This window comes from Kogia breviceps, chromosome 7 (assembly GCF_026419965.1).
Source record: "Kogia breviceps isolate mKogBre1 chromosome 7, mKogBre1 haplotype 1, whole genome shotgun sequence".
In the NCBI taxonomy this organism is placed as follows: domain Eukaryota; kingdom Metazoa; phylum Chordata; class Mammalia; order Artiodactyla; family Physeteridae; genus Kogia; species Kogia breviceps.
This window is the reverse complement of record NC_081316.1, coordinates 16,788,219-16,813,779: the sequence shown is the minus strand read 5'-3', so window position 1 is coordinate 16,813,779 and position 25,561 is coordinate 16,788,219. Positions and strand designations below refer to the sequence as shown.

The 25,561-nt window shown below is 56.2% G+C and overlaps 1 protein-coding gene across 3 annotated transcripts in view; it reads left to right on the top strand.

Annotated features, from left to right (window-relative positions):
• SPTBN2 (spectrin beta, non-erythrocytic 2) overlaps positions 1–23,392 on the top strand; it is a 38,240-nt gene extending 14,848 nt beyond the window's left edge. For all 3 annotated transcript variants that reach the window (XM_059069273.2, XM_067037641.1, XM_059069271.2), the window contains 30 exons: positions 1,159–1,271; positions 1,394–1,581; positions 2,816–2,933; positions 3,498–3,656; positions 3,994–4,296; positions 5,441–5,594; positions 5,825–6,695; positions 8,805–8,942; positions 9,283–10,039; positions 10,508–10,710; positions 11,054–11,144; positions 11,387–11,533; positions 13,591–13,854; positions 15,080–15,304; positions 15,596–15,685; positions 16,042–16,302; positions 16,383–16,513; positions 16,743–16,947; positions 17,535–17,909; positions 18,684–18,928; positions 19,024–19,162; positions 19,448–19,532; positions 19,811–20,007; positions 20,341–20,483; positions 20,575–20,650; positions 20,734–20,784; positions 21,002–21,222; positions 21,495–21,668; positions 22,164–22,206; positions 22,537–23,392. In XM_059069273.2, coding sequence (XP_058925256.1) covers positions 1,159–1,271; positions 1,394–1,581; positions 2,816–2,933; positions 3,498–3,656; positions 3,994–4,296; positions 5,441–5,594; positions 5,825–6,695; positions 8,805–8,942; positions 9,283–10,039; positions 10,508–10,710; positions 11,054–11,144; positions 11,387–11,533; positions 13,591–13,854; positions 15,080–15,304; positions 15,596–15,685; positions 16,042–16,302; positions 16,383–16,513; positions 16,743–16,947; positions 17,535–17,909; positions 18,684–18,928; positions 19,024–19,162; positions 19,448–19,532; positions 19,811–20,007; positions 20,341–20,483; positions 20,575–20,650; positions 20,734–20,784; positions 21,002–21,222; positions 21,495–21,668; positions 22,164–22,206; positions 22,537–22,770 — 6,401 coding nt within the window. In that variant the 3' untranslated portion in view covers positions 22,771–23,392. The remainder of the gene's footprint in view (positions 1–1,158; positions 1,272–1,393; positions 1,582–2,815; positions 2,934–3,497; positions 3,657–3,993; positions 4,297–5,440; positions 5,595–5,824; positions 6,696–8,804; positions 8,943–9,282; positions 10,040–10,507; positions 10,711–11,053; positions 11,145–11,386; positions 11,534–13,590; positions 13,855–15,079; positions 15,305–15,595; positions 15,686–16,041; positions 16,303–16,382; positions 16,514–16,742; positions 16,948–17,534; positions 17,910–18,683; positions 18,929–19,023; positions 19,163–19,447; positions 19,533–19,810; positions 20,008–20,340; positions 20,484–20,574; positions 20,651–20,733; positions 20,785–21,001; positions 21,223–21,494; positions 21,669–22,163; positions 22,207–22,536) is intronic.
• Positions 23,393–25,561: the final 2,169 nt, after the last annotated feature.

The following is a 25,561-nucleotide window of genomic DNA, read 5'->3' as shown; positions in this document are numbered from 1 at the left end:
TGAAATCAATATCATGCTCCATTTATGGAAGAGAAGACAGGGGCCTATAAAGGTTGAGTGACTTCCCCAAGGTCATACGGCTGGTGGAGCTGAGATTCAAATTCAGGCAGCCTGGCTCCAGAGCCTGTTTCCTCAGTCACCTCCCTGCGAGAGCAGAGAGCAGTCTTGGTGTGGCCAGAAAAGGGAAGGACGGAAGGGCCGAGTGACTTCCTTGTTCACAATGCTCCTTCTGAAGCTCCTTGGGCAGGTTTCAGACTTGGTTACTTTCTCCCTGTCTTCCCTCCCCCCTGTAGTCCCTTTTCCCGTGCCTTCTTAGTCCAGAATGACAAACATCAGCTAACTAGTGATCGAAGCAGGCCAAGTACAAGGTTCCTTGGAGAGCATTTGAGAAGCACAGCTATGATAAAGAATATTTAAGTAAAGCCTCGTATCCCATCAATTTCTGAGATGATTTCCGTGGCTCTCGCCTGCCTGTGGGAGGTCAGAGGTGGTCAGGAGGGCTTCTGGTCTAATAGTCTTCCCTGTAGGTAGGATACAAGCTGGCCCAATTAAGAGAACCAATTAAGAGATTTCAAGTCATAGTCAGCCTTGGTGTCCTCGTGGTAGGAGTTAATTTGGCTTGAAGGACATTCACCTCCTGGGCCCACAGCTGAACTTTGGGACTGAGGTAAGAAATAGCCATGACTGTGCCCCAAGGTGGCCCTGAGAAGTGGCCTGTGTCCCTGCTTCCAGGGCTCCCTGGGCCCATCCCTCCGGACATCCTGGGTTCAGGAGGCCTCGTTCATACCTTCTGTCTTGCTGCCCCTGAATTGGATGACTTCTTGGGCATCTTTCCAGCCCATAAGTCCACGATCCATCCCCCAATGGTAATGCTATTTCTTTTCTTGTCTCTCTTCCTCCAAACAACTAATTTTTCACTGGGTAAAAGCCTCTTTGGGCTTCTGGATTGTAAACTCCGCTTGTTTCTAGGAAGAGGGGGAATAGAAAGGTTAGCTTTTCATGCCCTTTTAGTCCAAATAGTTTATTTGTCATTTTACTCTGAAGGGAGCTGGAAAGATATCCACCCGGGAGGGCTAGGAGGCCCCTAGGATTGGAGTAAGTGATTCGAGTTGTGGGCATACTTCTGGGAGGCCTGACCTGAGTGGACCTTTTTCTCAGATGTGAATGTGGACCAACCAGATGAGAAATCAATTATTACCTACGTGGCTACTTACTACCACTATTTCTCCAAGATGAAGGCCCTGGCCGTGGAAGGCAAAAGAATTGGCAAGGTACTCTCCAGCATGGGGGTGGTAGACATAAAGAGCAGAGGAGGCCTGGCCTAGGGGTCCTACTCCCGTAAAGCAGGAGCGGGGGAGGACCGGGCCAGGGAACCCACAGCACGGTTTCACAGGTGCTGGACCACGCCATGGAGGCCGAGCGCCTGGTGGAGAAGTATGAGTCCCTGGCCTCAGAGCTGCTGCAGTGGATTGAGCAAACGATCGTGACTCTCAATGACCGGCAGCTGGCCAACTCCCTGAGTGGTGTCCAGAACCAGCTCCAGTCCTTCAATTCCTACCGCACTGTGGAGAAGCCACCCAAGTAGGTGTCCCTGAGCCACACCCTGCCACGGCCTGCCCGCCCCAAGCTGTGCTCACACAGCAGGAAGCCTAAATGAGGGGAGCCTTTGGGGAGGGAGATGCGGCAGCCCATAAATGCAGTGGAGGCTCATTTCCCCCAGCTCAGGGCCCCAGAAGCAGTTTCCAAAGTAAAAAGTTTTAATGGTCACCCGTTACAAGAAGTCACGCTGTGGAAATGATTGCCGTGGTATGTAGAGCTGGTGCAGTCTACTCAGATGAGATTGGTCGGGGTGTCTTGGCAGCCCAATCCCAGCTTAAGGACAGGGGATTGGACCCCACAGGCAGGCTGTCGCTGGCAGTACGTGCATGTGGCTGGTCACTTGCACATTGCACAGGTTCTTATCATTTACGTATTTTAGCAACTGACTGTTGAAGTATGGAATTACTACTAGATGATTCTATACATCTGGTTCCCGGGCTGTACATGCTAAAACTCCTGTGTTTTTTGTTTTTGAGCTCTTTCGGAGTTAATGTGTTTCAGCTCCAAAACTAATATTAAGCCAGAAAACATCTGTTCCTGTGCATTCCAGGGAATGATTTGAGGTGTGCCCTTTGACCCAGAAAGTCCTCTTCTGGGCATTGAACAAAGATGTAGCTTCAAGGATGTTCGCGAACGTGACCTTTGTAAAAGAAAAGTCATGGGACAGCCACTGAAAATAATATTGGAGAAATGCATTTATTGACCTGAAAAGACATTCATGCAACATAAGAGTTACAAGACAGTTGTCTGTGGACGGCAGAGAGCAAAGGGCTAAGCGTCCAGATTCAAAGTACCTGAGTTCAAATCCTGGCTCTGCCACCTACCCTTGTGAGCATTGGGCATTATTTAGCCTGCCTGTGCCTCGGTTTTCACATCTGGAAAATGGGGGTAATGAGAGAATGTAGGTAACAGTGAGAAGGAGTTAATGCATGCAAAGCCCTGAGTGAGTCCTCCACAAATGTTAGCCATGGTTATGGTACGATCCCATCTGTGTAAAGCAAAAATGCGGTACGTACATGCCCAAGGGTGACAGTGGTCATGTCTGCGTGGTTTTCAGTTGTTTTAGAATTAGGTTCTTTTTAAACGTGGCTTGCCAGTATTTTCACAAGCTTTTACAAGAAGAAAAGCAACACAGAACAACTGCATTCTGAAGTGTAAAGAGGCCTCGGGCCCCTCGTGGCCTTTGACTCTGACCCCGCCCGGCCTCCTGCCTCAGGTTCACTGAGAAAGGGAACTTGGAAGTGCTGCTCTTCACCACGCAGAGCAAGCTGCGGGCCAACAACCAGAAGGTGTACACGCCCCGCGAGGGCCGGCTCATCTCCGACATCAACAAGGTCCGCAGCCTCCCCTCCGCCCCGGGGACGGCCCGCCCTCAGCGCCAGCCCCTACTGTCCCTGCTTGAGCCCTCGGCCTGGCTCAGACCCCACCCATCCCGGGTGCAGGCGTGACCCCCACATCCTCTCCCGAGTCCTGCACGTCCCCCTCCTCCTCCCTCGCTCTCTGCATGCAAATTATCCCCCAGTCCCTTATCTTGTTCAGCATATCCTAGACTCACTGGCCCTACTTTTGTTTCATTTTTTTCACAGACAGCGTAAGATTAACAAACGTAATAGGGTTCGCCCACAGCCCCACCACCACAAAGAAATCCAGTGGTTTCCACTGTTCCCTGTCCCCCTCCCGTCTTTGTCCACCAGCAGACGTGGTTTTCATGGGGCTCCACGGCACTCACGCCACCCTGTTCCTCATATTTCCCTGCACAGGCGTCAGACCACATTCCACAGACCCACTAGACCGAGCTTCCCCCAGACCCACCCCACACCCCCAGCCCCGGTGAGCCCTCCCCGCCCTCACTTCCCGAGCCCTGGCCCTTTAGCGCTAACCCTGTCTCCACCTCGCAGGCCTGGGAGCGGCTGGAGAAAGCTGAGCACGAGCGTGAGCTGGCCCTGCGCACGGAGCTGATCCGCCAGGAGAAGCTGGAGCAGCTGGCCGCCCGCTTCGACCGCAAGGCCGCCATGCGGGAGACCTGGCTTAGCGAGAACCAGCGCCTTGTGTCCCAGGTAGGACACGGGGGTGGTGCTCTTGGCCTGTCCAGGCAGGTCTGGAGACATGGGAGAGTGAGGGAGAGTGGTGGATAAGGAGCCCTGCGAGGTGGGGCGCTAAAGAAACAAGAATTCCATCACACAGACTTGGAGACCAAGAGCCCGGGAACCAGGGGCCGGAGCCTTGAACAGGAGAAGGGCTGGTGAGACAGGATGGGGTGGGATAGAGAGGATGCTGAGAGCCACCCCATGGAGTTGGCACCTCGCAGCAGGAGTGCTGCAGGGGGGGGGCGCGGGGGGTGAGTGGCGCGGAGTCCCGGAGCTCCCAGCCTTCCCTCCCCTGTCCCCGCCCCAGGACAACTTTGGGCTGGAGCTGGCCGCCGTGGAGGCAGCAGTGCGGAAGCACGAAGCCATCGAGACGGACATCGTGGCCTACAGCGGCCGGGTGCAGGCGGTGGACGCCGTGGCCGCCGAGCTGGCCGCTGAACGCTACCACGACATCAAGCGCATCGCCGCGCGGCAACACAACGTGGCACGGCTCTGGGACTTCTTGCGGCAGATGGTGGCCGCCCGGCGGGAGCGGCTCCTCCTCAACCTGGAGCTGCAGAAGGTGTTCCAGGACCTGCTCTACCTCATGGACTGGATGGAAGAGATGAAGGTACCAGCGGATGTGGAGGTGGGGTCGAGGTGGTCGGGACCGTGGGAGTACGAAGGGCACATTCGCTCATCTGCTCAGCCGAACCTTTGCAGAGTATGTACCAGTCCAGGGCCCCGTCCCCAGTTCAGATGAACAGAGCAAACAGCTCCCTGTCCTCATGGGGCTCACGTTCCAGTGGGAGGAGACTGATGATAAAACCCGTGGACCTATCAATAAACAACATAGCAGGTGGGCGTGAAACCTATGAGGAAAGGGAAACAGGCCGTGGGATGGAGTGGTCCAGGAAGGCCTCTGAAAAATGCCATTTAAGCTGAGAGCAGAATGTCCCAAGGAGCCAGCACAGGGAGATCTAAGGAGAGAATGTTTCCAGGCAGAAGGCACAGAAAGGTCCTTGGCCTGCTCACGCGTGGCATGTTCCGGATGAGAAGGGAGGCCTGGGGGTGGGGGTGGGCTGCTGTGAGAAGAGGGAGGGGACAGGGGATGAGGTAAGGGAGGAAGCAGCCTGCTCGCTTAGGGCTTACAGGCCTGGTCAGGGAGTTTGGATTTTACTCAGAGTAACACGGAGCACTGAAAGTGATTAGAAGGTTTTGAAAAGGGGGAGAGACATGATTCTGCGTTTTCACATTTTTTTAAATGTCACTTTGACTGCTATTTGAAGAATGGCTGTGGGCAGCCAGAGTGGGAGCAGAGAGACCAGTCACAGGCTGTTGCGGTGATCTAGGCGAGAGACGGGGATGTGGACAGGTCTGCAGAGATGCTGACGACTGCTGGGGCGCTGGGGACTGAGCCACGACCAAAGGAGGGTGGCGATAATTCTGGTGCTGAGATGATGAGTCAGAGCGGAGGTTCCAGGAGCAGGGTTTAGTAGGAAAGTTGTTCGGCAGGAGGGGAGTTGAGTACAAAGAGGCCAGGGTGCCAGGAGAGCACTCAGGGGTCACTATGTGTGTGAGTGAGGGCTGACAGCTGGGAGCATGTGTGCTCACCTGGGTGCAACACCTGGAGCCGCCCCAAGAGGTCGGGATGTGTGGTTGATCCAGAAAGATGGGGCGAGGTTAGTGCATGTGTGTGGCGGGGCAAGAGGCCTGACTGGGAGGGAACCGGGCAGCTCTCAGACGGCCATCGACGTGCCGCGTGTGCCCCACAGGGCCGGCTGCAGTCCCAGGACCTGGGCAAGCATCTGGCTGGAGTGGAGGACCTGCTGCAGCTGCACGAGCTGGTGGAAGCCGACATTGCCGTACAGGCTGAGAGGGTGCGGGCCATCAGCGCATCTGCGCTGCGCTTCTGCGACCCAGGAAAAGGTGAAAAGCAGTGGTGGGGGGTAGAAACTGGAAAAGGGCGCGGGCTGGGAAGGAGAACATTAAGAGCTGAAGCAGCAAGACTGGAAAAACCTGGGGACAGGAAAGATGATGGGTGGACAGTGGGCGACAGAGCTAAGAGAGTGGAGCTGGGGGGATTCGTAACTAGGGGTGCACGGGGGGCAGGAGAGGGCTGGGCCACAGCTCTTGGCCCTCTCGTGTGACTGTTTCAGAGTACAAACCGTGCGACCCCCAGCTGGTGTTGGAGCGGGTGGCCGCCCTGGAGCAGAACTATGAATCGCTGTGCAAGTTGGCAGCGGCTCGGCGGGTCCGGCTGGAGGAGTCCCGGCGACTCTGGCGCTTCCTCTGGGAGGTGGGCGAGGCTGAGGCCTGGGTGCGGGAGCAGCAGCACCTGCTGGCCTCGGCAGAAACCGGCCGGGACCTGACCGGCGTCCTCCGCCTGCTCAACAAGCACGCAGCCCTGCGAGGTGAGATGAGCGGCCGGCTGGGGCCCCTGAAGCTCACCCTGGAGCAGGGCCACCAGTTAGTGGCCGAGGGCCACCCTGGGGCAGGCCAGGCCGCCGCCCGCACCGCCGAGCTCCAGGCCCAGTGGGAGAGGCTGGAGGCCCTGGCGGAGGAGCGTGCCCAGCGGCTCGCCCAGGCCGCCAGCCTCTACCAGTTCCAGGCGGACGCAAACGACATGGAGGCCTGGCTGGTGGATGCGCTGCGCCTGGTGTCCAGCCCCGAGCTGGGACACGACGAGTTCTCCACGCAGGCCCTGGCCCGGCAGCATCGGGCCCTGGAGGAAGAGATCCGAGGCCACCGGCCCACCCTGGACACCCTGAGGGAGCAGGCCGCGGCCCTGCCTCCCGTGCTGAGCCGCACGCCCGAGGTGCAGGGCCAGCTGCCCACCCTGGAGAGGCACTACGAGGAGCTGCAGGCCCGCGCGGGTGAGCGCGCACGTGCCCTGGAGGCGGCCCTGGCGCTCTACACCATGCTCAGTGAGGCCGGGGCCTGCGGGCTCTGGGTGGAGGAGAAGGAACAGTGGCTCAACGGGCTCGCCCTGCCCGAGCGCCTGGAGGACCTGGAGGTCATGCAGCAAAGGTAGGCCCCGTGCACGCCCCGCCCTCCCAAGTGGCCTTGTGAGTTTGGGGCCAATGTATAGGGTGGCCTCCATGTGTATGGTGGCTGCCACCGCACACAGCCTGCTCTTGCTACATACATCCCTTTGAGTCTTGCCAGTAGTCTGGTTTTTGCTTTAATGAAAAACGTGAGGGTTTCCCTGGTGGCGCAGTGGTTGCGAGTCCGCCTGCCGATGCAGGGGACACGGGTTCGTGCCCCGGTCCGGGAAGATCCCACATGCCGCGGAACGGCTGGGCCCGTGAGCCATGGCCGCTGAGCCTGTGCATCCGGAGCCTGTGCTCCGCAATGGGAGAGGCCACAACAGTGAGAGGCCCGCGTACCGCAAAAACAAACAAACAAACAAAAAAAAACGTGAAACATACTCAGAAATAGAAACATTATGCAGCAAACTCCTATATAACATTATGCAGCAAACTCCTATATAGCCATCACCCAAATTCAGTAATCATCAATATCTTGCTCTGTTTGATTAATTTTCCTTTTCAAAAGCAAATCTCCAGTATTAACATTTCACCGTTGTATTTTCCAGGATCATAGAAATTTGCGGTATGAGTACATTATTTTTTAATTGTGTGTGCAGGCTTAGAATAGCAGGCTTTGAAGTTATAAACCTTTTAGACAGAGACACTGATTTAACCCCTCATAAAGTAGCTTCATTTACAGAGTAAGAAATCCTAAAATAATTTAGAAATGATGTTTTTCTTATAGAACCACACACAATACCATTATCACATAAAACAAAATTAGCAATTCCTTGATATCACCTACTACTCAATCTTCTTTTTCCTTTTATTTGTTTGTTTGTTTATTTATTTATTTTTCTTTTTTGGCTGCGTCGGGTCTTAGTCGCGGTACTCAGGATCTTTGTTGCGGCATGCGGCATCTTTCGTTGTGGCGCGCGGGCTTCTCTCTAGTTCTAGCGTGCGGGTTTTCTCTTTCTGGTTGTGGCGCACGGGCTCAATAGTTGAGGCACGCGGGCTTAGCTGCCCTGTGGCATGTGGGATCTTAGTTCCCTGACCAGAGATGGGACCCACGTCCCTCGCATTGGGAGGCGTGGATGCTTTACCACTGGACCACCAGGGAAGTCCCTACTACTCAATCTATAGTCAAACTTCCTGGTGGTTTAAAAAATGTAATTAAAGATGTTTCGTTGCTTTTTTCAATATATCCCATGACAGGAGTCAGAAACCCCTATGCCAAATAACAGCCTCTGCCTGTTTTTGTAAATAAAGCTTTATTGGAACATAGCCATGCCCATTCATTTGCATGTCATCCCTGTGTCTGCTTTTGCACTAAAACGGCAGAGCTGAATATTCGTGATAAAGACCGAATGGCTCACAAAACCTAAAATATTTATTACGTGGCCCATGTGCAGACTCTGCCCTATGGGAATATGAAATGTTCCAGGAGAAGTTATGCTTCACATCTTTCTCACTTAAATTGTTTTCGTTATCAACTCAGTTTTGTTTTTTTTGTTTGTTTTTTTTTTTGCGGTACGCGGGCCTCTCACTGCTGTGGCCTCTCCCGTTGCGGAGCACAGGCTCCGGACGCACAGGCTCATTGGCCACGGCTCACGGGCCCAGCCGCTCCGCGGCACGTGGGATCTTCCCAGACCGGGGCACGAACCCATGTCCCCTGCATCGGCAGGCGGATTCTCAACCACTGTGCCACCAGGGAAGCCCTCAACTCAGTTTTTAACACGTATTAGTAAGGTGGGGCCCAGGTAGGCAGCTAAGGGGTAAGTCCCAGCAGGAATAAGGGAGGTTCTGCTGAAGTGTGAAGCCCTGTGCCAGGGACTAGTTTGACTTGTTGTCCAGCTGGTCCTCACCTTTAATTTTTACCTTGTTTCTGAGCCACTCTAGAGATGACAGTTTTTCTCCTTGTTTGCGGGGAGTTGGGGGCTCCCCCTTGATCCACAGATGCTATGAACCATGTAGGGAAGAGGTGCAGAGGCTCCTGTCAATAAGCCGCATGTTCACGGAGAGGAGTTCTCGTGGGCATCTAAGGGAGGTGGACCAGCGCACCGCTGCTTCCCACCACCACTCATGCCCAGCTCTTCCACCCCACCAGGTTCGAGACCCTGGAGCCTGAAATGAACGCCCTTGCAGCGCGAATTACTGCTGTGAATGACATCGCAGAGCAGTTGCTGAGGGCCAACCCCCCGGGGAAGGACAGCATTGTCAACACCCAGAAGCAGCTCAACCACAGGTGGGGTGAGAAAGGATGCAGCAGACAGGATGGCAGCTGGAAGAGAGTTCTGTAGGGCATGGGAGGGAGGCTAAAATGAGGAGGGAAAGCCATCTGAACTATGTCGGAGGGGGGTGGTGATGAAAGAGTTGGAAGTGGGGTAAAGGTCGTCTGAAGAGGCTGGTGCCTGGACAGGGAGCAGACAAGAAGGAGTCACGGGAAGGTGAGTGGGGAGCAGGCTCTCTAAAGGGCAGAAGCGGGTGGTAGGAGATACCCAGGGAGGGAGAGCAGGAAGGAGCTTCCAGCCTACCTGCACGGGGCGGGAAAGCTGAACGACTGCGGACACTCGCCCTGCCCTCAGGTGGCAGCAGTTTCGGTCCCTGGCGGACGGCAAGAAGGCAGCTCTGACGTCAGCCCTGAGCATCCAGAACTACCACTTAGAGTGCACAGAGACCCAGGCCTGGATGAGAGAAAAGACCAAGGTCATCGAGTCCACCCAGGGCCTGGGCAATGACCTGGCTGGGGTGCTGGCACTGCAGCGTAAGCTGGCCGGCACCGAGAGGGACCTGGAGGCCATCGCCGCCCGGGTGGGCGAACTGACCCGAGAGGCAAATGCCCTGGCTGCTGGCCACCCGGCCCAAGCCCCTGCCATCAGCGCCCGGCTTGGAGAGGTGCAAGCCGGCTGGGAGGACCTCAGGGCCACCATGCGGCGCCGAGAGGAGTCTCTGGGCGAGGCGCGGCGGCTGCAGGACTTCCTGCGCAGCTTGGATGACTTCCAGGCCTGGCTCGGCCGCACGCAGACCTCTGTGGCCTCTGAAGAAGGGCCGGCCACCCTGCCTGAGGCAGAGGCCCTCCTGGCCCAACATGCAGCCCTGCGGGGAGAGGTGGAGCGGGCCCGGAGCGAGTACAGCCAGCTTCGGGCCGTGGGTGAGGAGGTGACCCGGGACCAGGCCGATCCCCAGTGCCTCTTCCTACGGCAGCGACTCGAAGCTCTGGGAACCGGCTGGGAGGAGCTGGGCCGCATGTGGGAGAGCCGACAAGGCCGTCTTGCCCAGGCCCACGGCTTCCAGGGGTTCCTGCGGGATGCTCGCCAGGCCGAGGGCGTGCTCAGCAGCCAGGTAAGGGTCCGGGGGGCGGAGTCCCAAGCAGGAAGAAATGGGAAATAGGGACCAAAGGAATGTGAAGGAGTGGTGGATGAGGAGGTAAACGCAGCACATGGAGTAGATGAGGGAACAGGATGGGCAGGGAGGACATGTTAAAAAAATACGGGAGTAAAAGAAAAAATGATGTAAACATAACTTACCAAAACTGACTAGAGAAGAAATAGAAAACCTGGCTTGTCATATAACAGAAATGTAATCAGCAGCTATAAATAAGATGGAACAGGATTTGGAGTGTTAAAGGCCCTCCAGCCCAGCTCCCTTCTCACTTTCTGAGACTCCCACATAATCAGGCACCATCCCTCCGTCTTCAGAGCCAGAGTCTGCCTGCCCCTACCTGGTTGGCCTCCATGTCTCAGATGGGCCCTTTGGTAGGTTCCTTCTGAGTGGTTGAGAAATGAGCTCCGTATCTCCCTTCCCACACAGGAATATGTTTTGTCTCACACGGAGATGCCGGGGACACTCCAGGCTGCTGATGCTGCCATTAAAAAACTAGAAGACTTCATGAGCACCATGGATGCCAACGGTGAGCGGATCCGCGGGCTCCTGGAAGCCGGGCGCCAGCTGGTGTCTGAGGGCAACATCCATGCCGAGAAGATCCAAGAGAAGGCAGACTCCATAGAGAGGAGGTATGATGAGGACAGTGGGCAAATGAGGGGCCCTAAAGGGAACCAAGTGAAGACAGGGTGAACATGGCACTCCGACCGACAGATGGGGGTGGGGAGCTGCCTAAAAGCAGAGGAGGAAAAACCAAGTGATCGGAGAGGGACTAAGTCACGGGCGGGGAAGTTCCACCTCCCCAAAGTCTCCTAGGGTAGCTGGACACTGGACCTCAGGGTTCCTGGGTTGACTTGTACCGCTCCCGGAAGGTCGTGTCCCCAGAGGAGGAGGACTGAGGGCTTCTAGGTTAGTTAGAGGGTCATAACCCTTCCCTAGCAAGTTCAAGGGCTTCACAGGGGCCTGTCATTACAGACACAGGAAGAATCAAGAAGCAGTGCAGCAGCTTTTGGGCCGTCTTCGGGACAACCGAGAGCGGCAGCATTTCTTACAAGACTGTCACGAGGTGAGGCTCTCAGTACCCCATGTCGCCTCTGACGCTCCCTGGCCACCCTTTCCCACAACGCCCTCACTCTCTGAGCCGAGAGTCAGTCCACTGCAGTGTCACCCGAGCACGTGAATCCCTGCCTGGCTTCTCCCCACATCCACCGCCTCCCCCGCCTCCCCCTCGCCCCCTTCCCGCTTCCCGCTGCCCTCTCTCTGAAATGTACTCTGCCCTTCTCCATCCCTGCTCCATGCTCGGTCCAGCTGAAACTCTGGATTGACGAGAAGATGCTGACAGCCCAGGACGTGTCCTATGATGAGGCCCGCAACCTGCACACCAAGTGGCAGAAGCACCAGGCGTTCATGGCCGAGCTGGCAGCCAACAAGGACTGGTTGGACAAGGTGGACAAGGTGAGCAATAGGACAGGAGCAGCAAGAAGGGAGCCTTTGGGGCCTCCCGTCAGCCTCCCAGCCGCAGTGCAGGGGAGGGTCCTGGCTTAGAGATCATGGAGCCCCTTGGTGCCAAACTTCCAAGGTGGAAAGAAATGGTCTGGGGAGCAAATGTCTCAGGTCAATGGGACAGTGACTCCAGAACTTTGAGAAAAGGCAAATTAGTACGGAGCCAGACTGCAGCTCTGGGTCAGCACGATACCTATTCCTGGTCCAGAGCAGGAGGACACTTTTCAGTGGGGTCATCAAACTTCTCTAAAGGGCCAGGCGGATAATAGCTTAGGCTTTGCAGGCCACACGGTTTCTGCTGTTATTACTCAACTCTGCCAGCGTGGTGCCAAAGCAGCCACAGGGAATACATAAACGAATGAGTGTACCTGGGTTCCAATAAAACTTTATTTATAAAAAGAGGTGGTCGGCCAGATCTGGCCCTCGGCCCACAGTTTGCCAACCTCGTTTTTGAGTCTTGCTTTCCTGGTATTTGGTCTCCCACCCAGCTCTTGCTCAAGAGCTGAGCACAGGCAAAACTTCATTTCTACTCAGCAAGTATTCCTGGACGACATCCTGTGTGCTCAGCACTCTGCTAGGTGCTGCAAGGTATATAAAAAGATGCTTTCCTTCCCTCAAGGGCATGACGGTTGGGAAGAGGAAAAGACCAGTGTGGATCCAGTTTCTCCATTTGTTCAGCAAATACTTACTTCGTGCCACTCTGTGCAAGGCCTTGTATTAGGCACTGAGTGGCGAACAAAGGTGATTCCATGGCAGGCTCCACCCTCGAGGAATGACACCGGAGCCAGGATATGAGACATGTACACAAACAGCTAAAGTCAATCCAAAGCAGAATATAACAAATATAATGAGAGAGCCTGATAAAGCCTGGGCGCTAAGGAGAGAGGAGATGTGGGAATCCTAGAAGCAGGGGCCAGGGGCGCAGTCCATGAAGGACGAGTAGAATTTGGACAGGCAGAGGTGTTGAGGGAAAGATGTTTCTTGGTAGAGAAACCGGAAACCAGGGGTGTGGAAGTGGGGCGCCTGTGCGGGAGCAAGGGGGTAGATCCTTCTGGCTGGAGCCCAGAATGCGTGAACCGGCCATAGAAGGAAAGGTGGGAAAAGCCTGCCAGGCCGGGTCATGAAAAGCCCCGACCACCACGTAAGGACTGTGCATCAGAGTGGATTGTGCTGACGGCTGGTAAAGTTACCCAGCGGTGCTCTTCACCCTGGCGGCGTGTGTGAAACGACCTGAAGGCAGTGTCTTGGTCTGTGTTCCCCTAGAAGCAAGGCTTCCAGTGCAGGCCACTTCCACGGGAGGTGATCACAGGAATGCCAGTAGGGGGTGGGGAGGTGAGGCGGAGAAGGGAAGGTAGTCAGTGAAGGGTCCACCGCCATGCCGGTTACTCCAGTGGGCACGTGGCACTCAGTCCTCATGGGACACCTGGGCGACGGTGTGGAACATGCATCAGAGTTATCCCAGCCAAAGCAAGGACTCCCAGTGTTTGTCCAGCAACGGTCCGGCTGTCGCTGGATGAGGGCTGCTTCTGGGGGCAATAACTCCCTGGCACTTCCAGGCCACCTCACGTACAGATCAAGTCACACTGCCCTCACCTCCCCAGAAACCAGAGTCCTCAAGCAGAAGAGCTGGGAGTGGGGAAACCAGGTTGAGAGTCACTTGCCATAGTTCAGGTGAGAGGTAGTGAGCTGAGAAACACAAAATGATGGCCGAGGACACAATAGCACGTGCAATACGACACTGAAAACCACAAGCATCAGGGAACTCAAAACAAGGACAGAGCACAGTGGCCTCTTCACTGAGATGGGGTTTGATGGGACCTTGAGGAAGGAGTAGGGTTTGCTCAGCAGTGAGGGTAGGGGAGCTTAGATAGCTTGGAGAACAACCCAGGAACTTGGTAGGACTGCCCTCACTTCAGGTCTCTGCTGCCCTTTAGGTCCCTGTCCTGCTGTCGGCTCGTGTTCAGTGGTATCTAATGCTGACACTGACCCCTTCCTTGTCCCACACTCAGGAAGGGCGGGAGCTGACTCTGGAGAAGCCGGAGCTGAAAGCTCTGGTGTGGGAGAAGCTAGACGACCTGCACAGGCGCTGGGACGAGCTGGAGACCACCACCCAGGCCAAAGCCCGCAGCCTCTTCGATGCCAACCGAGCTGAACTGTTTGCCCAGAGCTGCTCTGCCCTGGAGAGCTGGCTGGAGAGCCTGCAGGCCCAGCTGCACTCCGACGACTACGGCAAGGACCTCACCAGCGTCAACATCCTGCTCAAGAAGCAGCAGGTACACGGCGGCGGGCCTTCGGTGGGACTGCTGAACAGCAGAAGAAAGGAGGGGGGCGTCAGTAGCTCTCGGGATTCACGAGGCCATCCTCAGGCCTTGCAGACAGCACCTTCACTGGTATTTCTCAAGGTGACTTCCACGGGCCACCAGGGTCAGAATCTCTAGGAGTGTGTGTCAGTCAGAGTAAAGTCGGGAGACAGAAACCACACTCTAACTTGAACAAGGAAACTTTAGTGAAAAGAACTACTAATTAATGAAAGAGGCTTACCTACCAGTGGGGTAAAGAGAACTCCAAAGCAGGGATCAGAAAACATTTTTCTGTAAAGGGCCAAATAGTATTTTGAGCTTTGAGGGTCATACGGTCTCTGTCACAACTGTTCACCGTTCAACTCTGGCCTCGTAGGGTAAAAGCAGCCATAGTCGATGCGTAAAAGACTGGTGTGGCTGTGTGCCAATAAAACTTGATTTACAAAACCCGGCCGGGGGCTGGGTGTGCTGACCCCTGGTCTAAAATATGCAGGAATAGCAAATGTAGGGGGCAGCTATTGCCTGTAGGACTGAGGAGGGGGTGCCCAGGAAGGAATGGGATGCCCTCCTCCTACCCCCAAGGCTGAGTTTCAGACCTCACTGGTGAAGGCAGAGGCCCGCTGGATGGTGTAGAAATTTGCTGGGGTGTCACAGACCAGAGCAGGTCTGAATCTGGCAGGCCACGGCTGGAAGGCCAAGGAAGTTGCCACTGAGATGCCAGCAAAACCTGCTGGAGGGTGAGGGCCACCGGGTCTCCTGCACACCGTGGGCAGTTGTGCCGTAGGAGCAAGAAGGAAAGCGCTCTGGAACCGTAGCTAGAAGCCTCTGCCTCGCCTGTGCATTGTGGTGTCCCTCCAGCGCCCTCTACGGACAAGGCCTGGAGTTGCACCAGCTGGCAAAGGAGAAATATTTACAGGGTCCAGTTCCAGTGACTCAAAATGGGCAAAGATGGACTTGGAACTGAGATGGATTGGGGACTGAGAGACCGTAAATTGATAGCTAGCGCAGTTCTCACACCCCCTGGATTCTCATATATATTAAAGTTTGAGATCCACTGATGTAGGCCATGAAGAGATCCTCTCCCTGGGGTGAGCCCCAGGGATAAGAATTTATGATTGGCTCGGTATAGACCAGTGTCTCTGCTGAGTTTGAAGGTGGAGGCACGGTGATAACACCTCCTTCCTCTTCCGGTTGGCAGATGCTGGAGAGGGAGATGGCTGTGCGAGAGAAGGAGGTGGAAGCAATCCAGGCACAGGCAAAAGCTCTGGCCCAGGAAGACCAGGGTGCAGGCGAGGTGGAGAGGACCTCGAGGGCTGTGGAGGAGAAGTTCAGGGCCCTGTGCCAGCCCATGAAGGAGCGCTGCCGGCGCCTGCAAGCCTCTCGCGAGCAGCACCAGTTCCACCGGGACGTGGAGGATGAGATTGTGAGTCTCCGGGACCTGGGAAGGGGTAGAGTCTCTCCATCATGGTAAATTGCTCCCTGTCTTTGGCTCTCTCATCTCCTTCTTGGATGCTGGGGGGATGCTGGCAGTGCTGTTTCCTCTTCCCTTTGGCATTGAAAGTCAAACCTCTAGGGACACCCTCTAGGTTCCTTGACCCCAGAACCGGGAGCCCTAGAAAACCTTCCCCCAGGAATCCCCACTATCCAACCCCTAGCTCTGACTTTGCCCTCCGGACCTCCACTAACCCCCACTAACCCCCACTTTCGTATCCAGTTGTGGGTGACGGAGCGGCTCCCCATGGCTAGCTCCATGGAGCATGGCAGGGACCTGCCCAGTGTCCAGCTCCTCATGAAGAAAAACCAGGTGAGGCAGAGGCTAAAGGCAGAAGAAAGGGTCCCAAGAGCCTCCCCAGCCTTGAAAGTGTGTTTTCTTAAGAGCTGGGGTTTCTCTGGCTCCCCCTGGTTGCTGGGTGTAATCCTAGACTTCAGTGGTTCGCCTTTCCTCACCTCGGGAGGGTGGGTCCCCCTGGTGGGAGATCGTGTGGATGGAAGGGGTGTCATGGGCCAGAAAAGAGGGGAGGTGAGAGGACGCAGGGAGGATGAGAAACAACGGTGTGAATGGGGGCTTGCTGTTGAGTAAGCGTAAGGGAGCCACATAGGGTGAGGAGGGGGGTCCCTCGGCAAGCCTTTCAGCGTCTCCTCCTCTGTCGCCATGGACAGACCCTGCAGAAGGAGATCCAGGGCCATGAGCCGCGGATCGCGGACCTAACGGAGCGACAGCGCGCTCTGGGTGTGGCGGCAGCAGGCCCGGAGCTGGCTGAGCTACAGGAAATGTGGAAGCGCCTGGGCCACGAGTTGGAGCTTCGAGGGAAGCGACTGGAGGAGGCCCTGCGGGCCCAGCAGTTCTACCGCGACGCCGCGGAGGCAGAGGCCTGGATGGGCGAGCAGGAGTTACACATGATGGGTCAGGAGAAGGCCAAGGTGAGAGCCAGACCTGAGCTCAGGCTACGGCTTTCCTCCCCACTCCCCCTACTCTCTGCTGCCACTCTCCCCTCCCCCAGGATGAGCTGAGTGCCCAGGCAGAGGTGAAGAAGCATCAGGTATTGGAACAAGCCCTGGCCGACTACGCCCAGACCATCCACCAGCTGTCAGCCAGCAGCCAAGACATGATTGACCACGAGCACCCAGAGAGGTGAGCATAGCACCTGGACCCCCAGGCCAGCACCTGGACCCCCGGGCCAATCCCTGGGGGAGAGGGGAGCCAGTTCCAGAAAGGCCCAGAGATTGCAGAGCCTTCTGTACTGCATGTGTACAGGACCATCTAGAAAGCTGGAGACGCAGGGACTTGGCAAGCACTTGGGGGGCAGGACTCCCTGAGATAGACTAGGGGTCAGAGCAGTGTGTCCTCCCCTCCCCCGCAGCACGCGCATATCAATCCGCCAAGCCCAGGTGGACAAGCTGTACGCCAGCCTGAAGGAGCTGGCGGGAGAGCGGCGGGAGCGCCTGCACGAGCACCTGCGTCTGTGCCAGCTCCGCCGGGAGCTGGACGACCTGGAGCAGTGGATCCAGGAGCGCGAGGTGGTGGCAGCCTCGCACGAGCTGGGCCAGGACTACGAGCACGTGACTGTGAGTGCGGGGAGGACGGCGGCCACACGTGGGCCCTGGGAAGGGTAGAGGACCCCCTGCGAGACTAGCACTTCATCCTGGGCGGAGCGCCGAGGGGCAGGGGTGCAAGACCAGCTCGTGCAGACGCTGTCCTCTGGGTTCTGAGATACTTAACCGGGAGAATCGTGCAGAAAGGAGGACGTGGGGCTGCGCATAGACGTGGACCAAAAGGAAATGACTGCTCACTGTTTTCCAACAGAACTCACCAGTACACTGGGGACTTGAGATTCCTCTCCACAGTTTGGGGGCTGGACACTCACTGGTGCCGACATATGGACCGTAGTTAGGGTGTCCTTGTCTGAAGCCTAAAGGTTCCAAGTACCCCTTTGCTGGGGGCTGGAGGCTGGGCGTGTCAGTCAGATCCAGGGTCAGTGGGAACCGGTTGCTCCTGCTGCCTAACTTGGCCCTGCTGAAGAAATCTATTGCGGCCCGTGTGGCCCAGGGAAAGAAGTGGGTTCTCGGTCTGGGGTGAAAGGACTTGCCCCGCGAGTCAGGGACCGCATCCTCCAGCGTCACAGTGTTGTCCGTGCAACCGCTTCCTCTGCCAGATGCTCCGGGACAAATTCCGAGAGTTCTCCCGGGACACGAGCACCATCGGCCAGGAGCGCGTGGACAGCGCCAACGCCTTGGCCAACGGGCTCATCGCCGGGGGCCACGCCGCCCGCGCCACGGTGGCCGAGTGGAAGGACAGTCTCAACGAGGCCTGGGCTGACCTGCTCGAGCTGCTGGACACGCGGGGTCAGGTGCTGGCAGCTGCCCACGAGCTGCAGCGCTTCCTGCACGGTGCGCGCCAGGCCCTGGCGCGGGTGCAGCACAAGCAGCAGCAGCTTCCAGACGGGACCGGCCGGGACCTCAACGCTGCCGAGGCCCTGCAGCGCCGACACTGTGCCTTTGAGCACGACATCCAGGCCCTGAGCGCCCAGGTCTGACTCAAGCGTGGGTGGAGGCAGGGGGGAGGGACGGGGGGGGCTTCGAGGAGACTCCGTGGGGAACATGGGGAGGCTGGAGGGATCGCATCCTCTGCAGGGCCACGTAGGGATGACGTTAGGATGGTCCCAGGAAACCGTCTCTGGCCAGGGGACATCTAGCCACCCCGTCCACACCTGTAATCACAAGGCTTTTTGAGGGCCCGTGACATTTTCAGATGGTCCTGGTGAGTAGCAGATTCTTCACGGTGTACTAAAATCCATCTCTTGGTCCCACTCAGGTGTTAGACCTACCGAACATAAGCATAGATCCTTCCTGCAGCCATTTAAACCTGGTCGGCCCCCCCACCGAAGTCCCTTCTTCAGGCCAAAAATCTCACTCTAGCAATCTCTGAGGTCCCCCACGAGCTGGACAGGCCTCTGAAAGCTCACCTGGCTAGTGACCCTCTTAAAGGGTTGATCCCCAGGCTAAGCCCAGGCCCCCTGGTAAGACCCTACAGGGCAGAGCATGACAGGGCTTACTCTGGACTCCAGCCCTCATCTTTCCCAGAACCCCCCCTCCACACACACACACACACACACACACACACACACACACACACACACACACACACACACACACACACACATACACACACACACACACTCCTCCTCCTGCTTCTCCAGCTGGTAGAATGGGCAAGGAGGTGTTGAGCAGAGGTCAGGACTGAGGGAGGTTGCAGCCCCTCAGAGTCTCCCAGCTCTGCCTGACTTCGACCTGGGCCCCGGCAGGCCCAGCAGGTGCAGGATGACGGCCACCGGCTCCAGAAGGCCTACGCCGGAGACAAGGCCGAGGAGATCGGCCGCCACATGCAGGCCGTGGCTGAGGCCTGGGCGCAGCTCCAGGGAAGCTCTGCTGCCCGCCGCCAGCTGCTGCTGGACACCACGGACAAGTTCCGCTTCTTCAAGGCTGTCCGGGAGCTGATGCTGTGGATGGACGGAGTGAACCTGCAGATGGATGCCCAGGAGCGGCCCCGGTGAGGCCCACAGAGCCTGGCGGCCTCTGGGGGTTATGGGCTGGTGGCTGGGATAGGGTTGTGGGCAGCAGGTGATGTGGTCTCCGTGCCCCCAGGGATGTGTCCTCCGCAGACCTGGTCATCAAGAACCACCAAGGCATCAAGGCGGAGATAGAGGCCAGGGCTGACCGCTTCTCCTCTTGCATCGACATGGGACAGGGGCTGCTCGCCAGGAGCCACTACGCGGCTGAGGAGGTGGGTGAGGGCTGGGCATAGCCGGGCACCCTCACGGGGGAGGCCCGAATGCTGATTTCTCCTCTGAGTCTTCCTGCTTCCTTTCATTCTTTCTTTGCAGAAACCTTTCACCTTCCCCTTAGTGCTGTTCAGGGATCTCCCCATTTTATCTTTCCCCCAGAACTGTCTGCCTCTTGAAATAAGAAATCACTGGTAACCCCCATGTGAGACCCCCCAGGGACCCTGGCAAGACCCCGCTGGGTGCTAACTCGCATCTCCGCCCTCCCCCACCGCCCCCCGACCCAGATCTCAGAGAAGCTGTCTCAGCTTCAGGCACGGCGCCAGGAGACAGCTGACAAGTGGCAGGAGAAGATGGACTGGCTGCAGCTTGGTGAGCCGCTGTAGGAAACTGACTGAGGGCTCCAGGACCTGGGTGGTGAGGGCGCGGCTGGGGGTCTTGCACCCCGTAGTTTCCAGAGTAGGTGAGACCCGGAATCTGGGGCGTGGAATTCAAGGCCCCCACCCGTGGCACTGTCTGACTCTGCCCTAAGCTCCTGCTCTGGGCCAGCGGCTTTCTCTGTGTCCCCGTGCTTGAAGCTGCTGTGGCTGTGATACCCTGTCGTTGCCCACCCTGATTTGCCACCTCCCTGCGACCCCCAACCCCTGCAGTTTTGGAGGTGCTCGTGTTTGGGAGAGACGCAGGTATGGCGGAGGCCTGGCTGTGCAGCCAGGAGCCGTTGGTGCGAAGTGCTGAGCTGGGTTGCACAGTCGATGAAGTCGAGAGCCTCATCAAGCGGCACGAAGCCTTCCAGAAGTCCGCAGTGGCCTGGGAGGAGCGTTTCAGCGCACTGGAGAAGCTCACGGCGGTGAGGGCTACAGGACCCCAGGAACACCGGCCCCATCCCACCGCCCCAGACTTTTCGGGCTCTCCTGCTTGAAGAAGACATTTCTTCTCTTCCCATCGCCCCAGCATCTCCCAGATGGGAGCCAAGAGGGCCCTGTTGTCACCTCCGCTTTAGCAGCCGTCCGTTTCCCTGGGTGGTACTAAGAGGCACCATCTCCCCCATAACTCCTAATCCCCGCCTTCTTCTGGAATTATAGTCTCCATTCTTCCTGTTTCATCAGACGAGAGCTGAGACATTTCAGCTTTCCCCAATGCCTGGGACGTTCCATGCTCTGACCTCAGAATTTTTTGACAGCTGGAGGAGCAGGAGAAGGAGAGGAAAAGAAAGAGGGAGGAAGAGGAACGGCGGAAACAGCCCCCTGCCGCACAGCCCACGGCCAGTCTGCGCGAAGGGGCCCTGGTGGACAGCCAGACAGCTCCCGACGCTCCTTGGGACAGGTGAGAGGCGGGACACTTCGGGGAGGAAGAGGAGGCTGAGCCAGAACAACACACAGAGACTTCACGTTCTCGGTCACCTCTGCCGTTCCAGAGCCCAGCCCCGCCTGCCAGCACCCTCGCAGCCAGCCAGCGTGAACGGCGTCTGCACAGATGCGGAAGGCCCACAGGTGACTCCTGCCGCCCCGAGCGCCCCCATCAGAATCTGAGCCCCTCCCCTTGCACATCTGCTGACGGCATCTTGTCCTTGTAGCCCCTGGTGGAACAACAGAGACTTGAGCAGGGCAGCTTCCCACAAGGGCCTGTGAGTTTCTCCTGGAGGTGTGGGTATTGATAACTGGGAGATATGGGACGAAATGGGGGTGTGAGCTGGGCGGTGGGGACAGCGGGGTCAGGAGAGGGCAGAGACTCAGAGGAAACGTGGAGGGTGGCAAGACCAGCTCTTGGACATCCAGCTTCGTGACCTGCAGGCTAGGTGTCTCCCATCTTATCTTTTGACACAGACACCGTTTTCTTCACAGGGGTCTGGTGCTGGGAACGAGGCCAATGGGCCACGGGGAGAGAAGCAGACCCGGACACGGGGCCCCACCCCTCCTACAATGCCCCAGAGCAGGTCATCCGAGTCCGCCCGGGTTGCCACCTTGCCCGCCCGCGGCCCGGAGCTCTCTGCCCAAGAACAGATGGAGGGGCTGCTGTGCCGCAAACAGGAGATGGAGGCCTTTGGCAAGAAGGCTGCCAACAGGTACTGGGTCTGGTCATGTGGTGCCTGCGGCCTCTGCGGCTCCTGCCTTCTGGAGAGGCTTGCCCAGAACCTCTTCCTAGACTGGGGTGGGGGGGGGGTGCGGGGAAGGACTCAGGAGCAGGTGGGGCCTCAGGTGAGGGCCGGGAGCGCCTAATGACAGGAGTGGCACTGGAGTCCTCGGGCAACCAAGCTGTTCCCGGGATGACTGGCCCCTCAAAGGCCAGTCGGTCACCTGCGTCCCCTCCTCGTCACCTGCACCATGTCCCTCCCAGGTCATGGCAGAACGTGTACTGTGTCCTGCGGCGTGGGAGCCTTGGCTTTTACAAGGATGCTAAGGCAGCCAGTGCAGGAGTGCCGTACCACGGAGAAGTGCCTGTCAGCCTGGCCAGGGCCCAGGGCAGCGTTGCCTTTGATTATCGAAAGCGCAAGCATGTCTTCAAGCTGGGGTAGGAATGGAACGACGTGCCCTCGGGATGGGAGGGAAGGTCACAGTGATACAAGGCACAGGGGAGCCGCGAGGGGACAGGGAGGTCAAGGAGGGAGAGGCCGGGGATCTGGCCGCATCCCACACTAAGCGGGGCAGGAGCACCAAGACGCAGGCCTGTCAAGCTGAAAAATTACCCTGCCTGGGAGATCTTGAGGCAGGATGCTGGCACTCCCCTGTCTCCAGGTACCTCCGGGGGCCTGCCCCTGCCTGCCAGCCGGCAGCCAGAGCAGGAGGCAGGGCCTGGGCTGGAAGTGAGCTGGCAGCCAATCAGGAAGGATTTGCTCTGGCACAGTCCTGGGAATCCGAAGAATGTGCAGAACGTGTCTGATCTGGCTCTGAGGTCCCCCGGGCATGTTCTCCAGCCTGGTCTCTGGGTGATAGTGAGCTCTCACCAGCCCCGATCTGGCCAGTCAGAGTCTCAGCTCTGCCCTGAGGTTTCTCTCTCTCCCAACAGCTTACAGGATGGAAAAGAATATTTATTCCAGGCCAAGGATGAGGTGAGCTGTCCCTTCTCTCCTCCCGTGTCCCCCTTCTCTCTGTGCAGTCTTAGAACCTCCAGATGCACGTTTCTTTCTTCCCTTGCCTCTCTCTTTTTCCTTGTCTGAAGTGTCTCATTCTTTGATATCAGACAACCCACAGTGTGCCAACTGGATGTTTGTGAAGGCCACCCCAAAACACGTTCCCTACCTTAAAGGGGTCTTTTCCTCCAGTGAGATGAGGTAGTCATCTCCACCTCCTCCTCTTCTACTTCCCCACTGCGGGCGAGCCAGCCACCCGAGCATAGCACCCTCCAAGCTGACCAGTTGTCTTTCCGTGCCCCACTGCAGGCAGAGATGAGCTCGTGGTTGAGGGTGGTGAATGCAGCCATTGCCACCGTGTCCTCGGCCTCTGGAGAGCCTGAAGAGCCAGCGGTGCCCACTGCCACCCGGGGCATGACCCGGGCCATGACCATGCCCCCGGTATCACCGGTCGGGGCGGAGGGACCTGTCGTACTTCGCAGCAAGGATGGCAGAGAACGAGAGCGAGAAAAGCGCTTCAGCTTCTTCAAGAAGAACAAGTAGTTGGGGGCGAGACTCCCAGGCCAGCTGCCTCCCTCTGTCCGGGAAACTGCCAGGGACCGTCGACAGGGGCCACCCTCTTGTCGGGACAACTGCCTGCTGCTAGGGTCTGTTGCCAAGGTCAACCCATCACCAGGAACTGTCTCTGGAGACAAGTCAGTGTCCCCAAGGGCAACCCTTCTCTTCGGCTATTTAATTGCAGACTGGTGGTGGGGCCCAGGCAACCCCCAATTCCACTCCCCCGCCTTCTGCCCTCCTCCCCTAGCCTTATGCCTCTATCCCCACCACAGCGCAGACAGCGCAGCACCCTCTCCATAGGCCATGTGGGGAATGGCTGCCCCTGCCTCGGGGTCATTCTCCCGCCACAGCTAGGGCGCGCCATCCAGTCCTTGCCCCTGGGGACCAGCCAGGAACCTCTCAGAGCTGAAGCAGGACCTGGGGGCAAGATTGCCAGATGACAGGTCAGAGACGCCGAAGCTTCCCCTTCCCATCCTTCCTCACCCTCTGACTCAAGCAGCCCCTCCATCTCCAGCAACTCTCAACGGCTTCCGGGTGTGAGTTGTTCAGGGGCAACCGTGGCCTTGAGTCTGGCCAAGGAGGTGATTAAACAGCTCAGCTTCTCTTACTGCCTCTGGGTGTCTTTGCTTTCCTGAGCACAAGCCTCTCTGCGCATGCCCTTGTTCTTCCTTCTGGCCCTGGTCTCCTGTGTGTCAGGTTTCCCACTCTGCCCCCGGAATCCAAGCCCGCCAAGAACCACATTATTCTGTGAGTCTCCCTACCATGATCTCATTTCCCCATGACAATGACCTCCTCTTTGCTGGGTTGACCCATGTCAAACCTCTTTTTAGACCAAAGACGGTCACCATGATATTAACAAGCAGTACTGAGGCAGGGAATGACTGCTTCCCTGGTGCACAGCTTTCTTCACTCGTGATTCTCTCAACTGCTTTCAAAAATGGAAGACAGCCCAGTCTCAGCCACTGCTCAGCCTGACAGTAGAGAGTGGAGCATGTAGGTGGTGGTCACTGACCCCCACCTTCTCTCTCAATAGAGAGGACCCCAATAGGGGATTAAGGGAGTTCAGACAGGGATCAGATAAGTAAGTAAGGTTCCCAATCCACTGACCAGTAGAATGACATCACCCTGGGAAGCCTCGAGATACATCCTAAGTGTGTAAACAAAAACACAGGAGAATGTATTTTAGATCCAGTGAAGTATTAAAAAAAAGGAGCAGGTGGCTTTCCCTCTTGTCTCTGGCTTGGCAACTGGAGGTTTCAGGGCAATAGTATTTGCCTTGGTGGCCTCCTATAGGAAAGGCTTTGTTCTCTCATTGCTTCCCATATACAAACAACCATTTCTTTTCGGGGCTCAGAGATCTTTCCAGGAAAGCAGGCCCATCTTTAGCATAATCGGCCAAGGGCCCTGGCTGAGCAGACCCTGACTATCATTAGCCGTGACAAGGACAGGGTCAGGTGTGTGCAGGCCCAGAACATTTCCAGACATGAGATGTGGTAGACCAGAGAGGACACAGAATAATCATCCCTTTCTCTTAAGAAGAGCAGATTCAGTATGCCAAAGTAAACATGTGGATAATGTAACTGGAATAATCTCTCGTGGGAGTAAGTGGAGTAATACATCAGCACTACACAGATACCTTCTTTTGTACTTCCGGTGTAACTGTAAAATCTCCACCGTATGAAGGGAGAGAAAATCACACATTGCGGCGTGCTCAGGGAATCTGGGTATTTGTAGTCTATGGTGGCAGGCCTGTGGGTTGGAGGAGAAAGCACTAACTGGAGATTTTAGAAGGAAATGTATATGGGCGTGAGGAACCAATGGAGAAGTTACCATTTTAACTTGTAAATAGGGCAGCCAAGTGAAGCAGGCCTGCAGAATGCGGTCAGACATTGTGAATGGAGACGTAATAAAAATATGGTTTGAGCATTTATGAATACATGGTAGCTGAAGCTACCTGAGTCCATGAATCCTTAAGGACAGGACATAGAAGAGGATAAGCATAAGCATAAGGTCAGGAAGTAAGTCTTTGGAGACACCTTGGGGAATGAGTGGAAGAAAGGGAAAGTTCCAGGAAAGATGACAGAATGGAATGGAGTCATGGCTATGAGGCAGATTAGAGCACGAAAATACAATAATGCGGGTTCCACAAATCAATGGGGAAATAGGGACAGATAAAAACGGATTAATTATTTAGAGAAAAATGTTTGCATTCTTACCTAACCCCACCTCCAAGGGTGAACTCTAGACCTGTGCTATCTGGTATGGTAGCCACAGGCCATATGCGGCTACTAGCCACTTGATATGTGGCCAGTCCAAATTGAGATGTGCTGTAAGTGTAAAATGTTTTCTGGAGTTTGAAGACTGAAGAGGAAAAAAAAAAAGAATTTAAAACATCTCAATAATTTTTATACTGATTATATGTTGAAATAGTTTAGCTATATTGGATTTTGAAACTATTAAAGTTAATTTCAACTGTTTCCTTTTATTTCTTAAATGTGTTTACCAGAAAATTTTGTATATGTTGCTCACATTATATTTCTATTTGGACAGCACCGCTCTAAACGGACTACAGACCTAAATGTGAAAGGTAAAAACATTAATGTTAATAGAAGAAAATGCAGGAGAACATATCTGTGACTCAGGGGGATGGAAAAGGACATTTTATACAAAACTTCAAAAGCACAAACTTTTAAGACAAAAATTGATTAAGTCGATCACATAAAAAAATTAAGGATTTCTGTTCAGTGAAGGAAGGACTCCATGGACAAAGTTAACA